Here is a 21,176-nt window from a genome sequence, read left to right on the forward strand (position 1 = left end):
GCTTAACACGAAAAGTAATTAATAATTCCGCTGGTCATCACAGTGTTAAAAATAACGTTCAAAATATAAAACATTCTCATACATTTTAATCCATCCATCCTGTTCAAGAAGTCGCATTAATGGTCAAAAGTATTTTATTTATTATTGGTTACCTTTAGAATAACAATCTTATTAAAAAGAATAAGAGATGCACACATTTAGTTGCTGTAATCAGGGAAAGTCCAAATAAAAATGAAGGCGTAGAATTCCCTTGTCAGAGCGTGGGACGACACTGTATAAGGGTACAGGTCTACACGTTTCTCCTCATTGAGCTAAATTGAATCCAGTCTCTGTTTAATTCCTTGCTTCTTGTCTGTTTAATAGATGTCATCAGTGTTTGAACCTGACAGTTGTACTCAGTGTTAAAAATATTATACGGCTCTCACGGACGTACATTTTAAAATATTTGGCTTTCATGGCTCCCTCATCCAAAAAGGTTCCCGGCCCCTGGGATAGAGGAATGACACTTTGTAGTGTTGGAAGGACTTGGTGATAGCTTTCAAACACTGCTAAGTTTCTTACATTATTGTTTTGTTTAATGAAATTATTATTGTCATGCTGTATGCTTCTTTCCAGTGGCATGCTTGTTTTTAAGTGCATGTGCTTGGAATCGTCTTCTGTTTTCACGAAATTCGCGCAGGTGAGCTTTTAGCGGACATTCTCCCGGTTATCTGGATGTTTTGCATGCTGTGTGTTCATACAAGTGTTGTACTGGGGACCAAAGTGTTGAAGAGCTTAAATACACATTACGGGCCTGATCTACTAACATCCAAATAGCATGAGCAAACTATAAAATTACGTTTACCATTCGTGATCTAGTAAGACTGCATTTAGAATAGAAAAGTGGTGCAGACCGTCTTATCTAAATTAGATTTTTTTGTGTGTACTATGTGGCTTTCACCACAGAAACACTCGATCATACGTTGTAGATGTCATGCAGTGCATCTACAATGGAAACCATTTTTTCCCCCTTGTTTTTAGCACGCTTAAGTTGCGCTAGTGGTAGACTGGCTTTAACGGCGAGTGTACGCTCCAGAGTCCAGACGCAAGAAAATGCATATTGCTAGAATGTTGTTTTCACAAAGGAGATATGTCAATTAAATATTTGTTATATGAAAAACAGATGTGTTTCAAACGCCAGCAGACACCAAAACTCATCAATTGAATTTTTTTTTATCAACCTTGTTAAGTTATCCAGCAGCTATGCAGTTACAAAATAATATTAGTGATTGGGCAATATGTTAAGTTAAAGTTAAAGTACCAACAATCGTCACACACACACACTAGTTGTGGTGAAATTTGTCCTCTGCATTTGACCCATCCTCTTGTTTACCCCCTGGGAGGTGAGGGGGGCAGTGGGCAGCAGCGGTGCCGCGCCCGGGAATCATTTTCAGTGATTTAACTCCCAAATCCAACCCTTGATGCTGAGTGCCAAGCAGGGAGGTAACGGGTCCCATTTTTATAGTCTTTGGTACGACACGGCCGGGGTTTGAACTCACAACCTACCGAACTCAGGGCGTACACTCTAACCCGGGGGTCCCCAAACTTTTTGACTCGGGGACCACATTGTGTTAAAAATATTCAGCCGGGGGCCGGGCTATATATATATATATATATATATATATATATATATATATATATATATATATATATATTTATATATATATATATATATATATATATATATATATATATATAAATATATGTATATATATATATATATATATATATATATATATATATATATATATATGTATGTATATACACACACACACACACACACACACACACACACACACACACACACACACACACACACACACACGTTAGGTCAGGAAATAACACAGAGGCTATTTCATCCCTACAAGCTTGCTTTGCAGGTTTCCCTGCTCTTCAGGGGATTTTATAACAACATAGGCTCCGGCTTCCCCAAAAGGGATAAGCATTAAAAAATAGATGCATCTATAATAAAATCCTCTGAAGAGCAGGGAAACCTGCGAAACAGGGGATTTTATAATAAAATATATAATAAAATCCCCTGAAAAGCAGGGAAACCTGGAAAACAGGCTTGTAGGGATGAAATAGCCTCTGTGTTTATTCCTGACCTAACGTATATTCCGGTATTGAGCAATGTATAACGGATAAGCCACAGTAACCTTGACTATATATATATATATATATATATATATATATATATATATATATATATATATATATATATATATATATATATATATTCCGAGCGCAATGATGTCACATTATCAATGGTAAAATGCATTTTTAAACAATATGATTTGCCTGAGCGGCTTGGAGACACCGAGAGTAACAAGCAGTAGAAAATGGATTAGAAAGGACAGATTTAAAAAAATTAAAATACAAAAATAAAATTCAAATTCAAATATTTTAACTTGGGACTTCCAGCGGGCCGGATTTTGGACACTGGCGGTCCGTAGTTTGGGGACCCCTGCTCTAACCACTAGGCCACTGAGTAGGTTATGTCTAATATATATATATATATACGTATATATATATTTTTTGACAGTCTATGTCGCAATTGCCTCCGTTCTCATAGCCGTCAGTATGTGCAAACTTTCTCAGTTTGTGCATACTTTTTTTCAGATGTGCTAAATAAAGCTGCAAAAGAGCGATCACGTTTGAGTTTTAGTCTTGATAAATCACACTGTATGTGCTGAATATTCATATTTGCATTTTCGCCTCCCAGTATTGTTGGAGTTCTGATTATCAACAAATATTCTGCATATTCATAAAGACATAATAAAAAGATTGCACTCCTTATTCTGCTCACATAGGAGAGACACATGCATCTGTACACAAGTTTAGTTGATCAGCCTTGCGTGTGCTACCAAGTTTGCACATGTTTTGATACACCCAAACCATTAGTAGATCAGGCTCTTTCTTTTCTTCTTCTTCAGACAGGACAGGAAATAGTTCATGGGAATATTCCTATTTACATGATGCAGAGGAACAAGTTTAAGTGGACTTGGGCAAACTAACTCATCCAGTCCTGTTCCACCTGTAACAAGTGCCTGCTTAGGTCGACATTGATGTACATTGCCGACATAAGATGTTGGAGCTAAATTAGTGAATTCTTTGGCAAATGGTCAGTTAATGTGGACGTGTGTCGTAGTATTGTCAACATTGTTGTCATTATTTCTTGTGTATAATACTTTCGAAGTTCTTTCACAGCACAGGCCACCTTGTACAATCTCTGCATGTTTTATTTGTATTTCCCAGCATGGAGACGCTATTGAAGACAATTGTCACGGTCTCATGCAAGCGTCTCTGAAAAGGTTAGTTTAAAGTGTGTGATGTTACCGAGAGGTGTCAGTCTCATAGTAACTTAGTCTAGAGTTGTACTTAGCGAAGCGCTAAATGCATGTGCATGCAATCTTAGGAATGGTATAGCTTGTGGCTAACGTAGCGTTACGGTGTTACTAGTTATATAGAGCCATGAATGCATGGATACCATTAAAGAACTTCAGTGCATGCTTGAAAATCTGTTTCGGTCTCCAAACATTACAATCACATTCTGGTCCAAACCAAACAAGACCGACAGAGTGCGGGTCCTTTCCTGGCCCGCCTGCAGTCTAGACCTGTCTCCCATCGAAAATGTGTGGCGCATTATGAAGCGTAAAATATGACAGCGGAGACCCCGGACTGTTTAACGACTGAAACTCTACATAAAACAAGAACGGGAAAGAATTCCAATTAGTTTCCTCAGTTCCCAAACATTTATTGAGTGTTGTTAAAAGAAAAGGTGATGTAACACAGTGGTGAAAATGCCCTTTCCCAACTACTTTGGCACGTGTTGCAGCCATGAAATTATAAGTTAATTATTCTTATTATTAAGTTTATGAGTTTGAACATCAAATATCTTGTCTTTGTAGTGCATTCAATTGAATATGGGTCGAAAAGGATTTGCAAATCATTGCGTTCCGTTTATGGGGGATGGCGTGGCGCAGTGGGAGAGTGGCCGTGCACAACCCGAGGGTCCCTGGTTTAATCCCCACCTAGTACCTACCTCATCACGTCCGTTGTGTCCTTGAGCAAGACACTTCACCCTTGCTCCTGATGGGTGCTGGTTAGCGCCTTGCATGGCAGCTCCCTCCATCAGTGTGTGAATGTGTGTGTGAATGGGTAAATGTGGAAGTAGTGTCAAAGCGCTTTGAGTACCTTGAAGGTAGAAAAGCGCTATACAAATACAACACATTTACCCATTTATTTATATTTACATGTAACACAATTTCCCAACTCAAATGAAATCGGGTTTTGTAAAAAGAAAACAAATTTATTGAGTTATAAACATTCAATCACTTTCTTCTTCCCTTTATGGATCCAAAACATTTTTTCCAAATTTTTATTGTAATATTTTCAGAATGTGTATGTTCTTTTTTTTGGAAAAAGAAAACAATCTAAAGTTGTCTTTATTTCTTAGTTTTAAAGCCAGGATTTTAATAGTCAGGCCCGGCTTGTGCACAGATTTTCCTCCACGTGGCCCCTGAGCTAAGATGAGTTAGACACCCCCTGACTTAATACTATATCTTTATTGATTAGCCTTTTTTATAAAATGTAAACAAGTTGTAATGATGTTTAATTAGTCACACTCTTTAGTCAATAGAATAGTGTTTATTTGGATGTTTGAAGTGTTAGCTGTGTGCTGTTGCCTTGCTCTCATACTGTTCGACAATGTTAGGTGTTTCCGGGTAAAGAATGTTAATTACCATAGTAACTGTCACCTGGAACAAAACCCTGAGCTTTCATGCCAGCAGGGGGCATAGCATTCACTTGCTGAGGTGTGCACATCCCTGAGGTGGCCTGGGAGAGGCGGGGCTTTTTTGGAGCCATTTAGGCACCAAGCTCAGAATGTAGGCCAAACCCCAGCCATCTTGAGAAAAAAACTAAGATTTCCCTAAATAAAAATAAGGTGCCCCGACTCTCACAGGCGAACCCGGTTGCATCCTAAAGGGCTATCAACTGAAGTCACTATTATATAAATGTTTGTGGTCCTTGCCGGACAGGACCGAGACATAGAATGTGGGTTTGTTAGGGGCCGGATGGCTCAGGTTGTACCATAGGTGGTTTTCTCCCAACCTGTGGTTGTAGTTTCTTGTAGTCTTGTCTTTAGCCATTTCCGTATTTCACCGGTGTTCCCAAACAGGATTCTACCTGCACCGTGTTTGTTTAGCTTGTAGACGTTTGACGTCTTTGAATGTGTACATTGTGGAATATCAGTAAGATTTTGTACCAAAAAATGAATACATGTACGTTTCCCATTTGATGCAGAAGCTGTCACATAGTCACAGTTTTTTGGGTGGTTTTTTTTGTGCAATATGAGTGTAACAGAAGCCAGGCAGTGCGGATGTATCAAGTGTATGTTGGTAAACCTCTAGTCCCTAACACCTTAACAGCACAAGGACATCGAGTCGACAGTTAAGCTTGGTACCTCGTGCTCGTGACTCTCATTCGGTGGACCCAGGTTCAAGCCCTAGGTGGAACAAAAGCAGAGGCTGGACTAAGCAGGTTTCATTGGTGCCGTGACCCGGATGAGAGTGATGTTTAGGGGGGGTGAGTCAGCCAGTGTGGATGTGCCAGGTCTGCAGTGGGGGATCACTCTCACTTGCACCTTCAGCTTGGTGTCTCATTCGGAGGATTCAGGTTTAAACCGCAGCTGGAACCAAAGCAGTGGCTTGTTATATTGGTGCCGTGACCCAGATGAGAGTGAGGTTTGGGGATGTTAGTGTAACAGAGGCCAGTCAGTGAAGCTGTTGCAGGCGTTTGTTGGTTGTTAAACGTCACTCGTTAACACCTTAAGAGCATGCATTGGACACCGAGTTGACAGCTCTGGCTTCAACCTTGGTGCCTTGTGCTCTTGAGTCTCATTCGGTGGACCCAGGTTCAAGCCCTAGGTGAAATAAAAGCAGAGGTTGCTTCAAATCGTGACCTGGATGAAAGGGAGGTTTAGGGAGGGTGAGTATAATAGAGGCCAGCCAGTGTGGAAGTGCAAGGCCTGTAGTGGGGAATCACTCTCACTTGGACCTTAAGAGCCTGCGCTAGGCACCGAAACTTCTATGTGAAGGAATCAAGTTTAAACCCAAGGTGGAACCAAAGTAGTGGCTGGTTATATTGGTGCCGTGACCCAGATGAGAGTGAGGTCTAGGGATGTTAGTGTAACGGAGGCCAGTCAGTGCAGCTGTCGCAGGCGTCTGTTGGTTGGTAAACATCACTCCTTAACACCTTAAGAGCATGCTCTGGACATCGTGTCAAAAGCTCAGCTTTTAGAATTGGCAATTAGCGCTCTCAATACTAGTTCAGACGACCCAGGTTGGGGTTGGACCGACAAGTAGTGTGAAAAGAGTAGTTAGATGGAAGATAAACACGCAACTATTTGAATCCCAAACTGCCCGGAGTTGGGGGTCTCCTAAATGTGTTTCGTCCCTTGTTTGAAGTTCTGTTCAATACTTCACCGTCGACCTTACACTCCCAGAACCTGCACTTTACGTTCCCTCGACACCTGAGCCAACATCCATGACTAGTACCCCGGATCATGAGAGCCAAACTCCAGATGTAAACGTGGTGATGTTCTGTGAATGACTTTTACTGTTTACACCTCCGTCATCCTTGGTACTCCACCAATAGTGCAATCCAGGCTTTTTAATGCTATCAATAGGGTATAAACTCATAATAGTAACGTGATCGTGTTAATGTGTATTGAAATATTTGTTCGTGTGGATTAATGTTACAGTTCTTCTTACTGCCATTTGTATTGAGCAATAAGTATATTTTTGTGATTCTGTCTTCCCTTTGAGGTTGTTACTATTCACAGTAGACATGTTTTCCCGCTTAGTTGTCACATGTGATATCAAGTTGAAACAAGTTTTATATGAATATACACACATGTACAACATTATAGTTCACTGTCTATGTGCTAATCAGGTAACAAGTGATGAATAAAGACTTCCTGCAATCGCATTCATTGTACTCTTTATTCTCTTTAGGTGTGTAAGCAGGATATAAGGAGACAAAATGCTCAGTACAAGTTTATAAAAGGCCTACTGAAACCCGCTACTACCGACCACGCAATCTGATAGTTTGTATATCAATGATGAAATCTTAACATTGCAACACATGCCAATACGGCCTTTTTAGTTTACTAAATTGCAATTTTAAATTTCGCGCGAAGTATCCTGTTGAAAACGTCGCGGTATGATGACGTCACGGATTGCAGCGGACATTTTGTTCCAGCCCCGATCCCAACTATAAGTCATCTGCTTTAATCGCAAAATTACACAGTATTCTGGACATCTGTGTTGCTGAATCTATTGCAATTTGTTCAATTAATAATGGAGACATCAAAGAAGAAAGATGTAGGTTGGAAGCGGTGTATTGCGGCCGCCTTTAGCAGCACAAACACAGCCGGTGTTTCCTTTTTTACATTCCCGAAAGATGACGGTAAAGTCTTCCGTCAGTCTACCCCAGGGCAGCTGTGGCTACAGATGTAGCTTACCACCACCAGGTGTGAATAAATGTTGAGTCCTACTTTTCTGTGAGCTTTTTGAGTGTTTAGAAAAGCGCAATATAAATCTAAGTTATTATTATCATTATTATTAAAACTTCACTATGGAACAGAGCGGTCAAACCAACATGGTTCCCTAACACATATCAACCGACAGGTTTCGGTGAGAAAATGGTGGTAATAAGTCGGTTCTTACCGTAGACATGAGCAGAGAGCTTGCGTCATTCCTCCTGCACTCTCTTGCCTCCTCCCACCGGCCGCCCCTGATCGTCTGATGCTTCCACCGAGGAGTAGGGGGGAAAAAGAAATCTCAGCCCGACCCCAACGGCTGCCTTCGCTTCACCTCGTCGAGAAACGTGGCTTCCCTCAGAGACACTGGCGGTCACCACACCCGTGACTACACCCCTCCGACTTTCATTAAAACGCTAAAACACTAGTAACACAATAAGCAGATAAGGGATTTTCCAGAATTATCCTAGTGAATTTGTCTATTAACATCTGAATCGCTCTGCCGTCTAGTTTTTTTTTGTTTTTTTTTCCTAGTCCTTCACTCTCACTTTCCTCATCCACAAATCTTTCATCCTCGCTCAAATTAATGGGGAAATTGTGGCTTTCTCGGTCCGAATCGCTCTCGCTGCTGGTGGCCATGATTGTAAACTATGTTCAGATGTGAGGAGCTCCACAACCCGTGACGTCACGCGCACATCGACTGCGAATTCCGGTACAGGCAAGGCTTTTTTATTAGCGACCAGTATTCCGATGCAATACTGAGTAAAAGTCGGGCTGGTATCAACGATACGGATCCAATACCGATACTTTCAATAAATCAATCAAACTTTATTTATAAAGCGCTTTTCATACATAAAAGAAATGCAACGCAAAGTGCTTTACAAAATTAAAAACAATACCCCGGTAGTCCATATCCCCCATTATTGGGACGGCGTGGCGAAGTTGGGAGAGTGGCGGGGCCAGCAATCTGAGGGTTCTTAGTTCAATCCCCACCTTCTACCATCCTAGTCACGTCCGTTGTGTCCTTGAGCAAGACACTTCACCCTTGCTCCTGATGGGTCCTGGTTAACGCCTTGCATGGCAGCTCCCTCCATCAGTGTGTGAATGTGTGTGTGAATGGGTGAATGTGGAAATAGTGTCAAAGCGCTTTGAGTTCCCATACAGTGGGGCAAAAAAGTATTTAGTCAGCCACCGATTGTGCAAGTTCTCCCACTTAAAATGATGACAGAGGTCTGTAATTTTCATCATAGGTACACTTCAACTGTGAGAGACGGAATGTGAAAAAATATTTCAGGAATTCACATTGTAGGAATTTTAAAGAATTTATTTGTAAATGATGGTGGAAAATAAGTATTTGGTCAACCATTCAATGCTCTCACTGATGGAAGGAAGTTTTGGCTCAAAATCTCACGATACATGGCCACAGTCATTCTTTCCTCAACACGGATCAATCGTCCTGTCCCTTTGGCATAAAAATAGCCCCAAAGCATGATGTTTCCACCCCCATGCTTCACAGTAGGTTTGGTGTTCTTGGGATGCAACTCAGTATTCTTCTTCCTCTAAACACAACGAGTTGAGTTTTTACCAAAAAAGTTCTATTTTGGTTTCATCTGACCACATGACATTCTCCCAATCCTCTGCTGTATCATCCATGTATCCATTTTGGTATAAACTCAACTCGTCGTGTTTGGAGGAAGAAGAATACTGAGTTGCATCCCAAGAACACCACACCTACTGTGAAGCATGGGGGTGGAAACATCATGCTTTGGAGCTGTTTTTCTGCTAAGGGGACAGGACGATTGATCCATGTTAAGGAAAGAATGAATGGGGCCATGTATCGTGAGATTTTGAGCCAAAACCTCCTTCCATCAGCGAGAGCTTTGAATGGTTGACCAAATACTTATTTTCCACCATAATTTACAAATAAATTCTTTAAAATTCCTGCAATGTGAATTCCAGAATTTTTTTTTCACATTCTGTCTCTCACAGTTGAAGTGTACCTATGATGAAAATTACATACCTCTGTCATCATTCTAAGTGGGAGAACTTGCACAATCGGTGGCTGACTAAATACTTTTTTGCCCCACTGTATATGTTGCAGAAACAGGAATTGCTGATCACATTAAATAAAGCGGGGATTAAAAGAAGAATGCACAGATGGATAAAAGACTTCTTAACAAGTAAAAACACATTTAAAAATAGAGAATGAATATAGCGAAAAATATCAAGTGGAAAATAGAACACAAGTATAGTATTGTCAATAGAGATCAATGAAGTGATTAGTGAAGTGGGAGGATTAGTGAGCATGGGGCATTTTTTGCTGTAGACCAGGGGTCACCAACGCGGTGCCCGCGGGCACCAGGTAGCCCGTAAGGACCAGATGAGTCGCCCGCTGGCCTGTTCTAAAAATAACTCAAATAACAGCACTTACCAGTGAGCTGCCTCTATTTTCTACATTTTATTTATTTACTAGCAAGCTGGTTTCGCTTTGCTCGACGTTTTTAATTCTAAGAGAGACAAAACTCAAATAGAATTTGAAAATCCAAGAAAATGTTTTAAAGACTTGGTCTTCACTTGTTTAAATAAATGTATTTATTTTTTTACTTTGCTTCTTGTAACTTTCTGAAAGACAATTTTAGGGAAAAAATACAACCTTAAAAATGAATTTAGGATTTTTAAACACATATACCTTTTTACCTTTTAAATTCCCACCTCTTCTTTCTTCACAATTTAAATCAATGTTCAAGTAATTTATTTTTTTCATTGTAAAGAATAATAAATACATTCTAATTTAATTCTTCATTTTAGCTTCTGTTTTTTTGACGTAAAATATTTGTAAAATATTTCTTCAAACTTAAAAATCTAGAAAATCTGTAGAATCAAATTTAAATCTTATTTTAAAGTCTTTTGAGTTTCTTTTAAAAAATTTGTTCTGGAAAATCTAGAAGAAATAATGATTTGTCTTTGTTAGAAATATCGCTTGGTCCAATTTGTTATATATTCTAACAAAGTGCAGAATGGATTTTAACCTATTTAAAACATGTCATCAAAATTCTAAATTTTATCTTAATCAGGAAAAATTACTAATGATGTTCCATAAATTATTTTTTTAATTTGTCCAAAAAGATTCAAATTAGCTAGTTTTTCTCTTCATTTTTTTCGGTTGAATTTTAAAGAGTTTAAATTGAAGATAAATATGTTTCAAAATTTGATCTTCATTTTTTTCGTATTTTCTCTTCTTTTAAATCGTTCGATTAAGTGTTTTTTCAACATTTATTCTTTACAAAAAAACCTTCCGTAAAAGATTTTTTTTTTCATATATATATATATATATATATATATATATATATATATATATATATATATATATATATATATATATATATATATATATATATATATATATATATATTAAAGGTAAATTGAGCAAATTGGCTATTTCTGGCAATCTATTTAAGTGTGTATCAAACTGGTAGCCCTTCGCATTAATCAGTACCCAAGAAGTAGCTCTTGGTTTCAAAAAGACCCCTGCTGTAGATGAACTAATGTGGAAGAGAGGGAGAAATATAAATCATGTAGAAAAGAAGCCGTAAATAAAATACAAATTTAAAGTCACACTTAATTTCAAAAGGTGGCGGTAACGCGCAATACAAGGCTGTTTGTCCTTAGACCGAAGAAGAAGAAGAAGAACTGCGCAAGCGCAGAATCGACTGTTTCTGGTACGGACCTTGTAGTGACAGCGACTGTTTGAAGGAGTTTATTGGCCTTAAAAGCATTTTAAAATGTTGAAAGAGTTGTTAAGAGAGCGACTAATGGCGGTTGCTGATGAACTATTTGCCATGTTCGAAAGAACAACGGTGTCCTACGAGGAGGAACTTTCTCGAACAAAAGAGGACAACGAACAACTTCGACAGCGACTCGAAGCTGTTTGCAAGACAGTTGACCACACTGAAGGTTTGTTTACATCTTTACTACTTTCCTCTTTTAAAATACAACATGTGGCTAAAACACGCAGTCGGTGATATTTCTTGGAATGCTTTTATATTTTAAACCACAGTGCTGTAAATATATCATCCAAAATGGTCACATACACACTATTGACATTCAGCAGACGTCGCTACTTTGTTTGGGTGGTACTTTTTGAGCAGTGAAATATATCATTCTTAATTGGAATACTCTAAAACAGGGGTCTCAAACATGCGGCCCGCAGGCCAGTTGTGGCCCGCGAGACGTTATTATGAGGCCCGCGCTTTGATATGACAATTTAATGTTGGTGCGGCCCGCGAGTTTAATATGAACGCTGCTTGATAGGTCATGCTTGCCAACGTCCCCAATTTTCCCGGGAGACCCCTGAATTTCAGTGCACCAATTCTCTCGAAGCCCCTGTCAATTTTTTTTTACCAGATCAACAATATTCAGGGGAGTGCAATAACGGCACTGTCTTTAGCGCCCCCTACATCCTAAACTGAAAGCGTGCAAGTGCGGTTCTATGTTGCATCTGGCCATGAGTGACGCACGTGTGTTATTGCAAGATATATTTGATCAACAGCTACACACGTCACAGTAAGGGTGGCCGTAAAAAAACCTTTTAACACTGTTACAAATATGTGCCAGACTGTGAACCCGCACCAAACAAGAATGACAAACACATTTCGGGAGAACATCCGCATCGTAACACAACATAAACACACCAGAAAAATTACCCAGAATCCCATGTACTCTTCCAGGCTACAATATAGACACCCCTGCTACCACCAACCCTCCACGCCCCCACCCTCCCTACTTGCTTCGGTTGTGGTGTTGTGTTTTGTAGCCCTGCAAGGTGTTTTGGGTATTTTTTCTCTCGTCTTTAAGTTGTGTTAGGGTGCGGAAATTCCCCCCAAAAGGATTTGTCAGTCTTGTTTGGTGTGGGTTCACAGTGTGGCGCATATTTGTAACAGTGTTAAAGTTGTTTATACTGCCACCCTCAGTGTGACCTGTATGGCTGTTGAACAAGTATGTCTTGCAGCCACTAACGTTGTTCTGCACAAGTCTCACACAACATGATACAAAGCCGGCACATTGGTTGTGTGATGTAAAAGCATACATGCAGTGGAGCAGTAGTCTTCTTTTGGGGGTGCGCGGATCCCTGGAGGTAATTGAAAGTACACCCAGGGACAAGTGAGATTTATTAAAAACATTCTAAAAAACAGCAGCAATTCATAAATCCTTTATACATATGTTTATTGAATAATACTTCAATGAAGTATGAATGTAAGTTCATAAACTGTGGAAAAATAATACAACAATCTAACATTCAGTGTTGACAGCTAGACTTTTTGTGGACATGTTCCATAAATATTGATGTTAAAGATTTCTCTTTTTGTGAAGAAATGTTTAGAATTAATTGATGAATCCAGATGGATCTTTATTACAATCAGATGGCAGTTTAAGTTGATGATTACTTCTATGTGTAGAAATCTTTATTTATAATTAAATCACTTGTATATTTTTCAACAGGTTTTTTAGTTTTTTTTATATCCTTTTTTCCAAATAGTTCAAGAAAAAACACTACAAATGAGCAATTTTTTGCACTGTTATACAATTTAATAAATCAGAAAATGATGACATAGTGCTCTATTTTACTTCGTTATCTCTTTTTTTTCAAACAAATATGCTTTGCTTTGATTAGGGGGTACTTGAATTAAAAAAATGTTCACAGGGGGTACATCACTGAAAAAAGGTTGAGAACCACTGTTGTAGAGGACGTTAAAGGCAGTGCAGTCACAGCCGGGTGAAAATTGGGACAAATTCGGGAGATTGGTTGCACCGGGAGATTGTCGGGAGGTGCACTGAAATTGAGGAGTCTCCCGGAAAAATGGTGAGGGTTGGCAAGTATGTTGCTAGTATGTTGCCATTCATAGAAGGTGAATTCAATAAAAAGTGCATGTTAGATTTTTTTAAGAAATCCTTTCTCGCGGCCCAGCCTCACCCAGTTTCTGCATCCAGTGGCCCCCAGGTCAATTGAGTTTGAGACCCCTGCTCTACATTGTACAAAACCGCCCTGCGATGAGGTAGCGACTTGTCCAGGATGTACCCTGCCTTCCGCCCAAATGCAGCTGAGATAGGCTCCAACACCCCCCGTGACCCTAGAAGGGACAAGCGGTAGTAAATGGATGGATACATTGTACAAAACCACAAACCAGTGAAGTTGGCACGTTGTGTAATTAATTCTTTCTTTCTTTCTATAGTGTATTTTGAACATAAACACACTTACAGTATAATGCAGTGGTTCTCAACCTTATTTCCCTGTGAACATGTTTTTAATTCAAGTACCACCTAATCCGAGCAAAGCATTTTTGGTTGAAAAAAAGAGATAAAGAAGTAAAATACAGCACTATGTCATCAGTTTCTGATTTATTAAATTGTATAACAGTGCAAAATATTGCTCATTCATAGTGGTCTTTCTTGAACTATTTGTAAAAGAAGATATAAAAATAACTAAAAACTTGTTGAAAAATAAACAAGTGATTCAATTATGAATAAAGATTTCTACACATAGAAGTAATCATCAACCTAAAGTGCCCTCTTTGGGGATTGTAATAGAGATCCATCTGGATTCATCAACTTCATTCTAAAAAAAAATTTCACAAAAAAATAAACCTTTAACATCAATATTTATGGAACATGTCCACAAAAAATCTAGCTGTCAACACTGAAGATTGCATTGTTGCATTTCTTTTCACATTTTATGAACTTACATTCATATTTTGTTTAATTATTTTTCAATAAATATATTTATAAAGGATTTTTGAATTGATGCTATTTTTAGAATATTTAAAAAAAAATCACGTACCCCTTGGCATACCTTCAAGTACCCCCATTTGAGAACCACTGAACTATAGTACCTGCCATGCTTTAAACTAGAGATGTCCGATATCAGCATTTTTGCCAATATCCGTTATTCTGATATTATCCAACTCTTAATTACAGATTCCGATATTAACCGATACCGATATATAGTCGTGGAATTTACACATTATTATGCCTAATTTTGTTGTGATGCCCCACTGGATGCATTAAACAATGTAACACGTTTTTCCAAAATAAATCAACTCAAGTTATGGAAAAAAAAAGTCAACATGGCATTGCCATATTTATTATTGAAGTCACAAAGTGTATTATTTTTTTTAACATGCCTCAAAACAGCAGCTTGGAATTTGGTACATGTTCTCCCTGAGAGAGCATGAGACGTTGAGGTGGGGGGTAGAGGGTAGCAGGGGGTGTATATTGTAGCTTCCTGGTAGAGTAAGTGCTGCAAGGGGTTCTGGGTATGTGTTCTGTTGTGTTACGGTGCGGATATTCCCCCGAAATGTGTTTGTCATTCTTGTTTGGTGTGGGTTCACAGTGTGGCGCATATTTGTTACAGTGTTAAAGTTGTTTGTACGGCCACCCTCAGTGTGACCTGTATGGCTGTTGACCACGTATGGAATGCATTCACTTGTGTGTGTGAAAAGCTGTAGATTACATTTGACAGGGCTGGCACGCAAAGGAAGTGCCTTTTAAGGTTTATTGGCGCTCTGTACTTCTCCCTACGTCCGTGTACACAAAAAGTCATGAATTTTGCTTTTTGTAACCGATACCAATAATTTCCGATATTACATTTTAATGGGTAACATTATTACCAAGACCTATGTAAGCATCAATATATACCTTGATGTTGCAGAAAAAAGACCATATGTGTTTTTAACCGATTTCCGAACTCTAAAAGGGTGAATTTGGCGATTTAAACGCCTTACAATTGATAGCCTGTCAAGCGATGACCTTTCACCCTTGACGTCACAACATGAAGCAATCCGCCATTTTTTCAATCTTATTACACGCACCAAGTCAAATTAGTTCTGTTATTTTCCGTTTTTTCGACTGTTTTCCCGTACCTTGGAGACATCATGCATCGTCGGTGTGTTGTTGGAGGGTGTAACAACACGAACAGAGACGGATTCAAGTTGCACCAGTGGCCAAAAGATGCGAAAGTCCCTCGTTTGTTCCGCACACTTTACCGACGACAGCTATGCTATGACACACATGGCAAGAAAGTGTGGATATCCTGCGACACTCAAAGCAGATGCATTTCCAACGATAAAGTCAAAGAAATCTGCAATGTTGGAAAATAGAGCACCACTGAATCTGCCGGAGTGCGAGCTATTCAGGGACGACGGCAGTCTCTTCCCGCAGATGAGTGAGGTAAACCCCCTCGATATGTTGGCTAAGACGTGATTAACGCACTTCTTTTTCTGTCTCATTTTGTCCACCAAACTTATAACGTTGTGCATGAATGCACAAAGGTGATGTTTTGTTGATGCTATTGACTTATGTGCTAATCAGACATATTTGGTCACGGCATGACTGCAAGCTAATCGATGCTGACATGCTATTTAGGCTAGCTGTATGTACACATTGCATCATTATGCCTCATTTGTAGCTATATTTGCATCCAGCCTTTCCCTCCACCCACATTTAATGCCGAACAAACACATACTAATCGTTGGTTAGAAGGCGATCGCCGAATTCGTCCGCGCTTCCTCCCGTGCCGCTGTCAGTCATGATATGGCTCAATAGCTTCAGTTTCTTCTTCAGTTTCGTTTTCGCTACTTGCCTCCACACTCCAACCCTCCGCTTCAATACGCGCTGAAATCCGAGTCTGAATCCGAGCTAATATCGCTATACTTTTCTGTGCCATCCGCCATGTTTGTTTCTGTGTGGTCACGCTGTGACGTCACAGGAAAATGGACGGGTGGATATAACGTCGGTTAAAATCAGGCACTTTGAAGCCGTTTTTCGGGATATTGCGTGATGGGTAAAATTTTGAGAAAAACTTCGAAAAAAATAAGCCACTGGGAACTGATTTTTATTGGTTTTAACCCTTCAGAAATTGTGATAATGTTCCCCTTTAAAGGGGAACATTATCACCAAACCTATGCAAGCGTAAATATATACCTTGATGTTGCAGAAAAAAGACCATGTATTTTTTTAACTGATTTCCAAACTCTAAATGGTTGAATTTTGTTAAATTAAACGCCTTTCTGTTTATCGGTCTTTTAGCGATGACGTCAGAACGTGAGGTCACCGAGGTAACACAGCCGCCATATTCATTTTCACATTACAAACACCGGGTCTCAGCTCTGTTATTTTCCGTTTTTTTGACTTTTTTTTTGGAACCTTGGAGACATCATGCCTCGTCGGTGTGTTGTCGGAGGGTGTAACAACACTAACAGGGAGGGATTCAAGTTGCACCACTGGCAAGAAATCTGCCGCCAGACCCCATTGAATGTACCAAAGTGTCTTCACATTTGACCGGTGATGCTAAGACAGACATGGCACAGAGATGTATGGATAACCTGCAGATGCGTGTGCAACGATTAAGTCAACGAAATCACAAAGATGAGTTTTGTTGATGTGTTGACTTATGTGCTAATCAGACATATTTGGTCACAGCATGACTGCCAGCTAATCGATGCTAACATGCTACGCTAATCGATACTAACATGCTATTCACGCTAGCTGTATGTACATTTGAAACTAGATACCCACATTTAATGCGAAACAAACACTTACCAATCGACGGATTTAAGTTGCTCCAGTGTCACAAGATGCGAAAGTCCTGATCGTTTGGTCCGCACATTTTACCGGCGATGCTAATAAGGCAGCCATGCTATGGGTCACTTAATTAGGTACACCCATGCTATGGCCGAATAGCGTCAATAGCTATTCGCTCAATAGCTTCAATTCCTTCTTCAATTTCGTTTTCGCTATCTGCCTCCATACTCCGACCATCCGTTTCAATACATGCGTAATCTTTTGAATCGCTTAAGCCGCTGAAATCCGAGTCTGAATCCGAGCTAATGTCGCTATAGCTTGTTGTGGTAACCGCCATGTTGTTTGTATTGGCAGCACTGTATGACGTCACAGGGAAATGGATAGTGGTTTCGAAGATAGCGAAAATAAGGCACTTTAAAGCTTTATTTAGGGACAAAATTTTGAAAAAAATAACAACAAGCCACTAGGAACTGATTTTTATTGTTTTTAACCCTTTTGAAATTGTAATAAAGTTCCCCTTTAAAGCATTTACCGGCCGATAATATCAGCAGTCCGATATTATCGGTAGGCACACGACAAACATTTTTTCTAATATTCATATTCATTAAATGTATCATACTTTATGTATTAGGTAATGTATGTTTTGTACGTCTTGCAGATGTCCAGCAAGAACAAAGCCCTGCTCTCCTTGTCTACGTTAAAGAGGAAGAGGAGCCGCAGCCCCTCCACATTAAAGAGGAAGAGCAGGAGCCAGGTCTTTCCCACTTTGAAGAGCAGGAGCCACAGCCCTCCAACATTAAAGAGGAAGTGGAGGAACTATGTATCAGTCAGGAGAAATTGTGTTTTCTAGGAGAGGCGGAGGCTGATCTCACCAAGTTACCTGTGAGGTTTGAAGACAAACAGCCTGACTCCTCCCGCCTTCATTCCAGTCCACGTGAGGAGAAGACAAGGACAGAGCCTTCAAGCAGTTGCTCAAATCAACACATGAGAACAAAAGCTGACAAAGACCACTGTGGAGGATCACAAGCGCCACTGTCAGATCAAGACACAACATCACACGTTGCGGAGGATGAAGACATGGGTACTCACACCGACAACAATCAATCGGAATGCTCTAAAAAGAAGACCCGTAAAAAACGTTTGATCTGCTGCGTTTGTGACAAAGGTTTCATCAAAGACAGTTGTTTGACTCAACACATGAGAAGGCACACAGGGGAAAAGTCTTTTGGATGCTCAATTTGTGACAAGCAGTTCTCTTTTCAAAGTAATATGTTAAGACACGTGAGAGCGCACAACAAGGAAAAACCATTCAGTTGCCCGGATTGCGGCAAGAGCTTTTATTACAAAAGCGACGTGACCCAGCACATGAGAACGCACACCGGAGAAAAACCGTTCAGTTGCTCCATTTGCGGTAAGGAATTTTCTGACAAAAGAAACATGGTGTCGCACATGAAAAGACACACCGGAGAGAAACCTTTCAGTTGCTCCGTCTGCGGCAAACGATTCTACCAAAAGACCCACGAAGAAACGCACATGAGAACGCACACCGGAGAGAAACCTTTCAGCTGCTCCGTTTGCGACAGGACCTTCTCTGAGAAAAGCAAAGTCACAAAACACATGACGACGCACACGGGGGAGAAGAAATTTTGCTGTTCAATTTGCGACAAAAGGTTTTCCAGAATGGCCCACGTGAAATCGCACATGAGAACACACACAGGAGAAAAAACCCTTTAGTTGTTCGCTGTTTACTCAAGTTTTACTTGGAGGAATATTTTGACATCATACATAACTGAATAGGTGTTTTTCCATCAATCCATTTTCTACTGCTTGTCCCTTTTGGGGTGGCAGGGGGTGCTGGAGCCTATCTCAGCTGCATTCGGGCAGAAGGCGGGGTACACCCTGGACAAGTCGCCACCTCAGCGCAGAATAGGTGTTTTTCTTTGTCAAATCATGGAAATGTAATATTCCTCGAGAAGTCAGCTAGAAGGTGATGTTCAGCTGTGCGTGTTTGCTACAGCCTGTGTGAGTAATGCCGCATTCCCTCATGACAGGGGTTGGGAACCTTTTTGGCTGAGAGAGCCAAGAAAGCCAAATATTTTAAAATGTATTTCTGTAAAAGCCATATAATATTTTTTTTCAACACTGAACACAACTAAACGTGTGCATTTTTAAGTAAGACCAACATTTCTACAGTATAACAGGTCTTTTATTTTTTGGAATAATATTGTTATTCTGAAGCTAACCGTGGAAGGGGCGTGGCCTGCGGGCCTGCAGCGAAGCAGGGTGTGCCAGGACCGGCCTCGAAATCAGCGACAGGTGCGTAGATGGCCCACCTGGGCCTTGTTATCTAATCACCTGTCGTTCTGCTATAAGCAGCAGCCATGAGGAGCGAGGGGGTTAAAGCTGGAGCTGGAGCCAGAGCGCAAGCGGGAACAAAAGAGAAATTAATATTTTATATTTTGAACGTTATTTTTAAAACTGTGATCACAAGTGGAATTATTCATTGCTTATCGTATCAAGCAATGTCAGCTCAGATTTATCCGAAAGCCAGACGCAGTCATTAAAAGAGCCACATCTGGCTCGCGAGCCATAGGTTCCCTACCCCTGCCTCATGACTTGCATGTTCATTTTTAATTCTCCTGAAGGAACTCTCCTGAAGGAATCAATAAAGTAATATCTATCTATCTATAAAATAAAAACAACTATGTGAATCCAATCCAAAGTTATCCTCTATCTGTCAGCCAAATACCAGTTTTGCATGTTATTTTTAATGGCATGTGTTTTAATAAATCATCAATGTAGCAATTGTTCATTTAAACTTAAATTAAATATTGGTATGTTTGTTCCTATTGTACATGTACGTTTTTATAATGCTAAATGTGACAGTGGTATGGTGTCATTTCTCGTTGGCTTTGTGTGGGGATTGCTTAGGAAATGTACTGTGACCAAAATAAATGCTGTCATCCTCCTGCAGCTGTCGATTTCAGAATTAGCGTTTTATATTTATTTTTCAGTGTAGTAGCAGCCGTCAAAACATAAACAATATTCAAATCAAATTGTTCACCAGAAGAAAATCAAAAGGCCATTGCTTTACTGAGTTGTGTTGTACTCGCTGGAGAAAAATCATACATCCATCTTCTTCCAATTATCCAAGGTCGGGTCACGGGGGCAGCAGCCTAAGCAGAGAAGCCCAGACTTCCCTCTCCCCCGCCGCTTCGTCCTGCTCCTCCCAGGGGATCCCGAAGTGTTCCCAGGCGTCTTCCATGTGGCCTACTATAGGTCGGATGTGCCCTAAGCATTCGGGTGGCATCCTGACCAGATGCCCGAACCACCTCATCTGGCTCCTTTGAGATCCTTCCGGATGGCAGAGCTTCTCACCCTATCTCTAAGGGGGAGCCCCGCCACCCGGCGGAGGAAACTCATTTCGGCCGCTTGTACCACTGATCTTGTCCTTTTGGTCATAACCCAAAGCTCATGACCATAGGTGAGGATGGGAACGTAGATCGACCGGTAAATTGAGAGCTTCGCCTTCCGACTCAGCTCCTTCTTCACCAAAATGGATCGATACAGCGTCCGCATTACTGAAGACGCCTCACCGATCCACTCTTCCCTCGCTCGTGAACAAGAATCCGAGGTACTTGAACTCCTCCACTTGGGGCAGGGTCTCCTCCCCAACCCGGAGATGGCACCCCACCCTATTTCCGAGCGAGAACCATGGACTGTAATAATTGTTGCAATATCGGATACTGTTAAAGTTTAAAAGGCATGCAATTTCAAGCAGTACATATATTGTTTTCTGTCAAAATGAAAAAAATCATTTAGTGAGAAAATTTTAAGTGCTTTATTGACACATTTCTAGGTGTTTGCGGGCCAGATAAAATGATGTCGCGGGCCAGATCTGGCTCCCGGGCCTTCAGTTTGACATTCTGGAAATGCCACTGCAAAAATAAAAAATAAAACACTTCAAAAAAAGTAGAATGAGGTGATATCTAACGGGGAAAAGTTGCGACGTTGACAC

General features: G+C 40.3%; 1 protein-coding gene across 1 annotated transcript; it reads left to right on the forward strand.

Moving 5' to 3' along the window:
• The first annotated feature begins 11,252 nt into the window (after positions 1 to 11,252).
• LOC133568174 (zinc finger protein OZF-like) lies at positions 11,253 to 20,147 on the forward strand. Its single transcript, XM_061919919.1, has 2 exons — positions 11,253 to 11,536; positions 17,817 to 20,147. The coding sequence occupies exons 1-2, from the start codon at positions 11,365 to 11,367 to the stop codon at positions 18,890 to 18,892; spliced, it is 1,248 nt and encodes a 415-aa protein (XP_061775903.1). The 5' UTR covers positions 11,253 to 11,364; the 3' UTR covers positions 18,893 to 20,147.
• The last annotated feature ends 1,029 nt before the right edge of the window (positions 20,148 to 21,176 follow it).

This window comes from Nerophis ophidion, linkage group LG14 (assembly GCF_033978795.1).
Source record: "Nerophis ophidion isolate RoL-2023_Sa linkage group LG14, RoL_Noph_v1.0, whole genome shotgun sequence".
Lineage (NCBI taxonomy): Eukaryota > Metazoa > Chordata > Actinopteri > Syngnathiformes > Syngnathidae > Nerophis > Nerophis ophidion.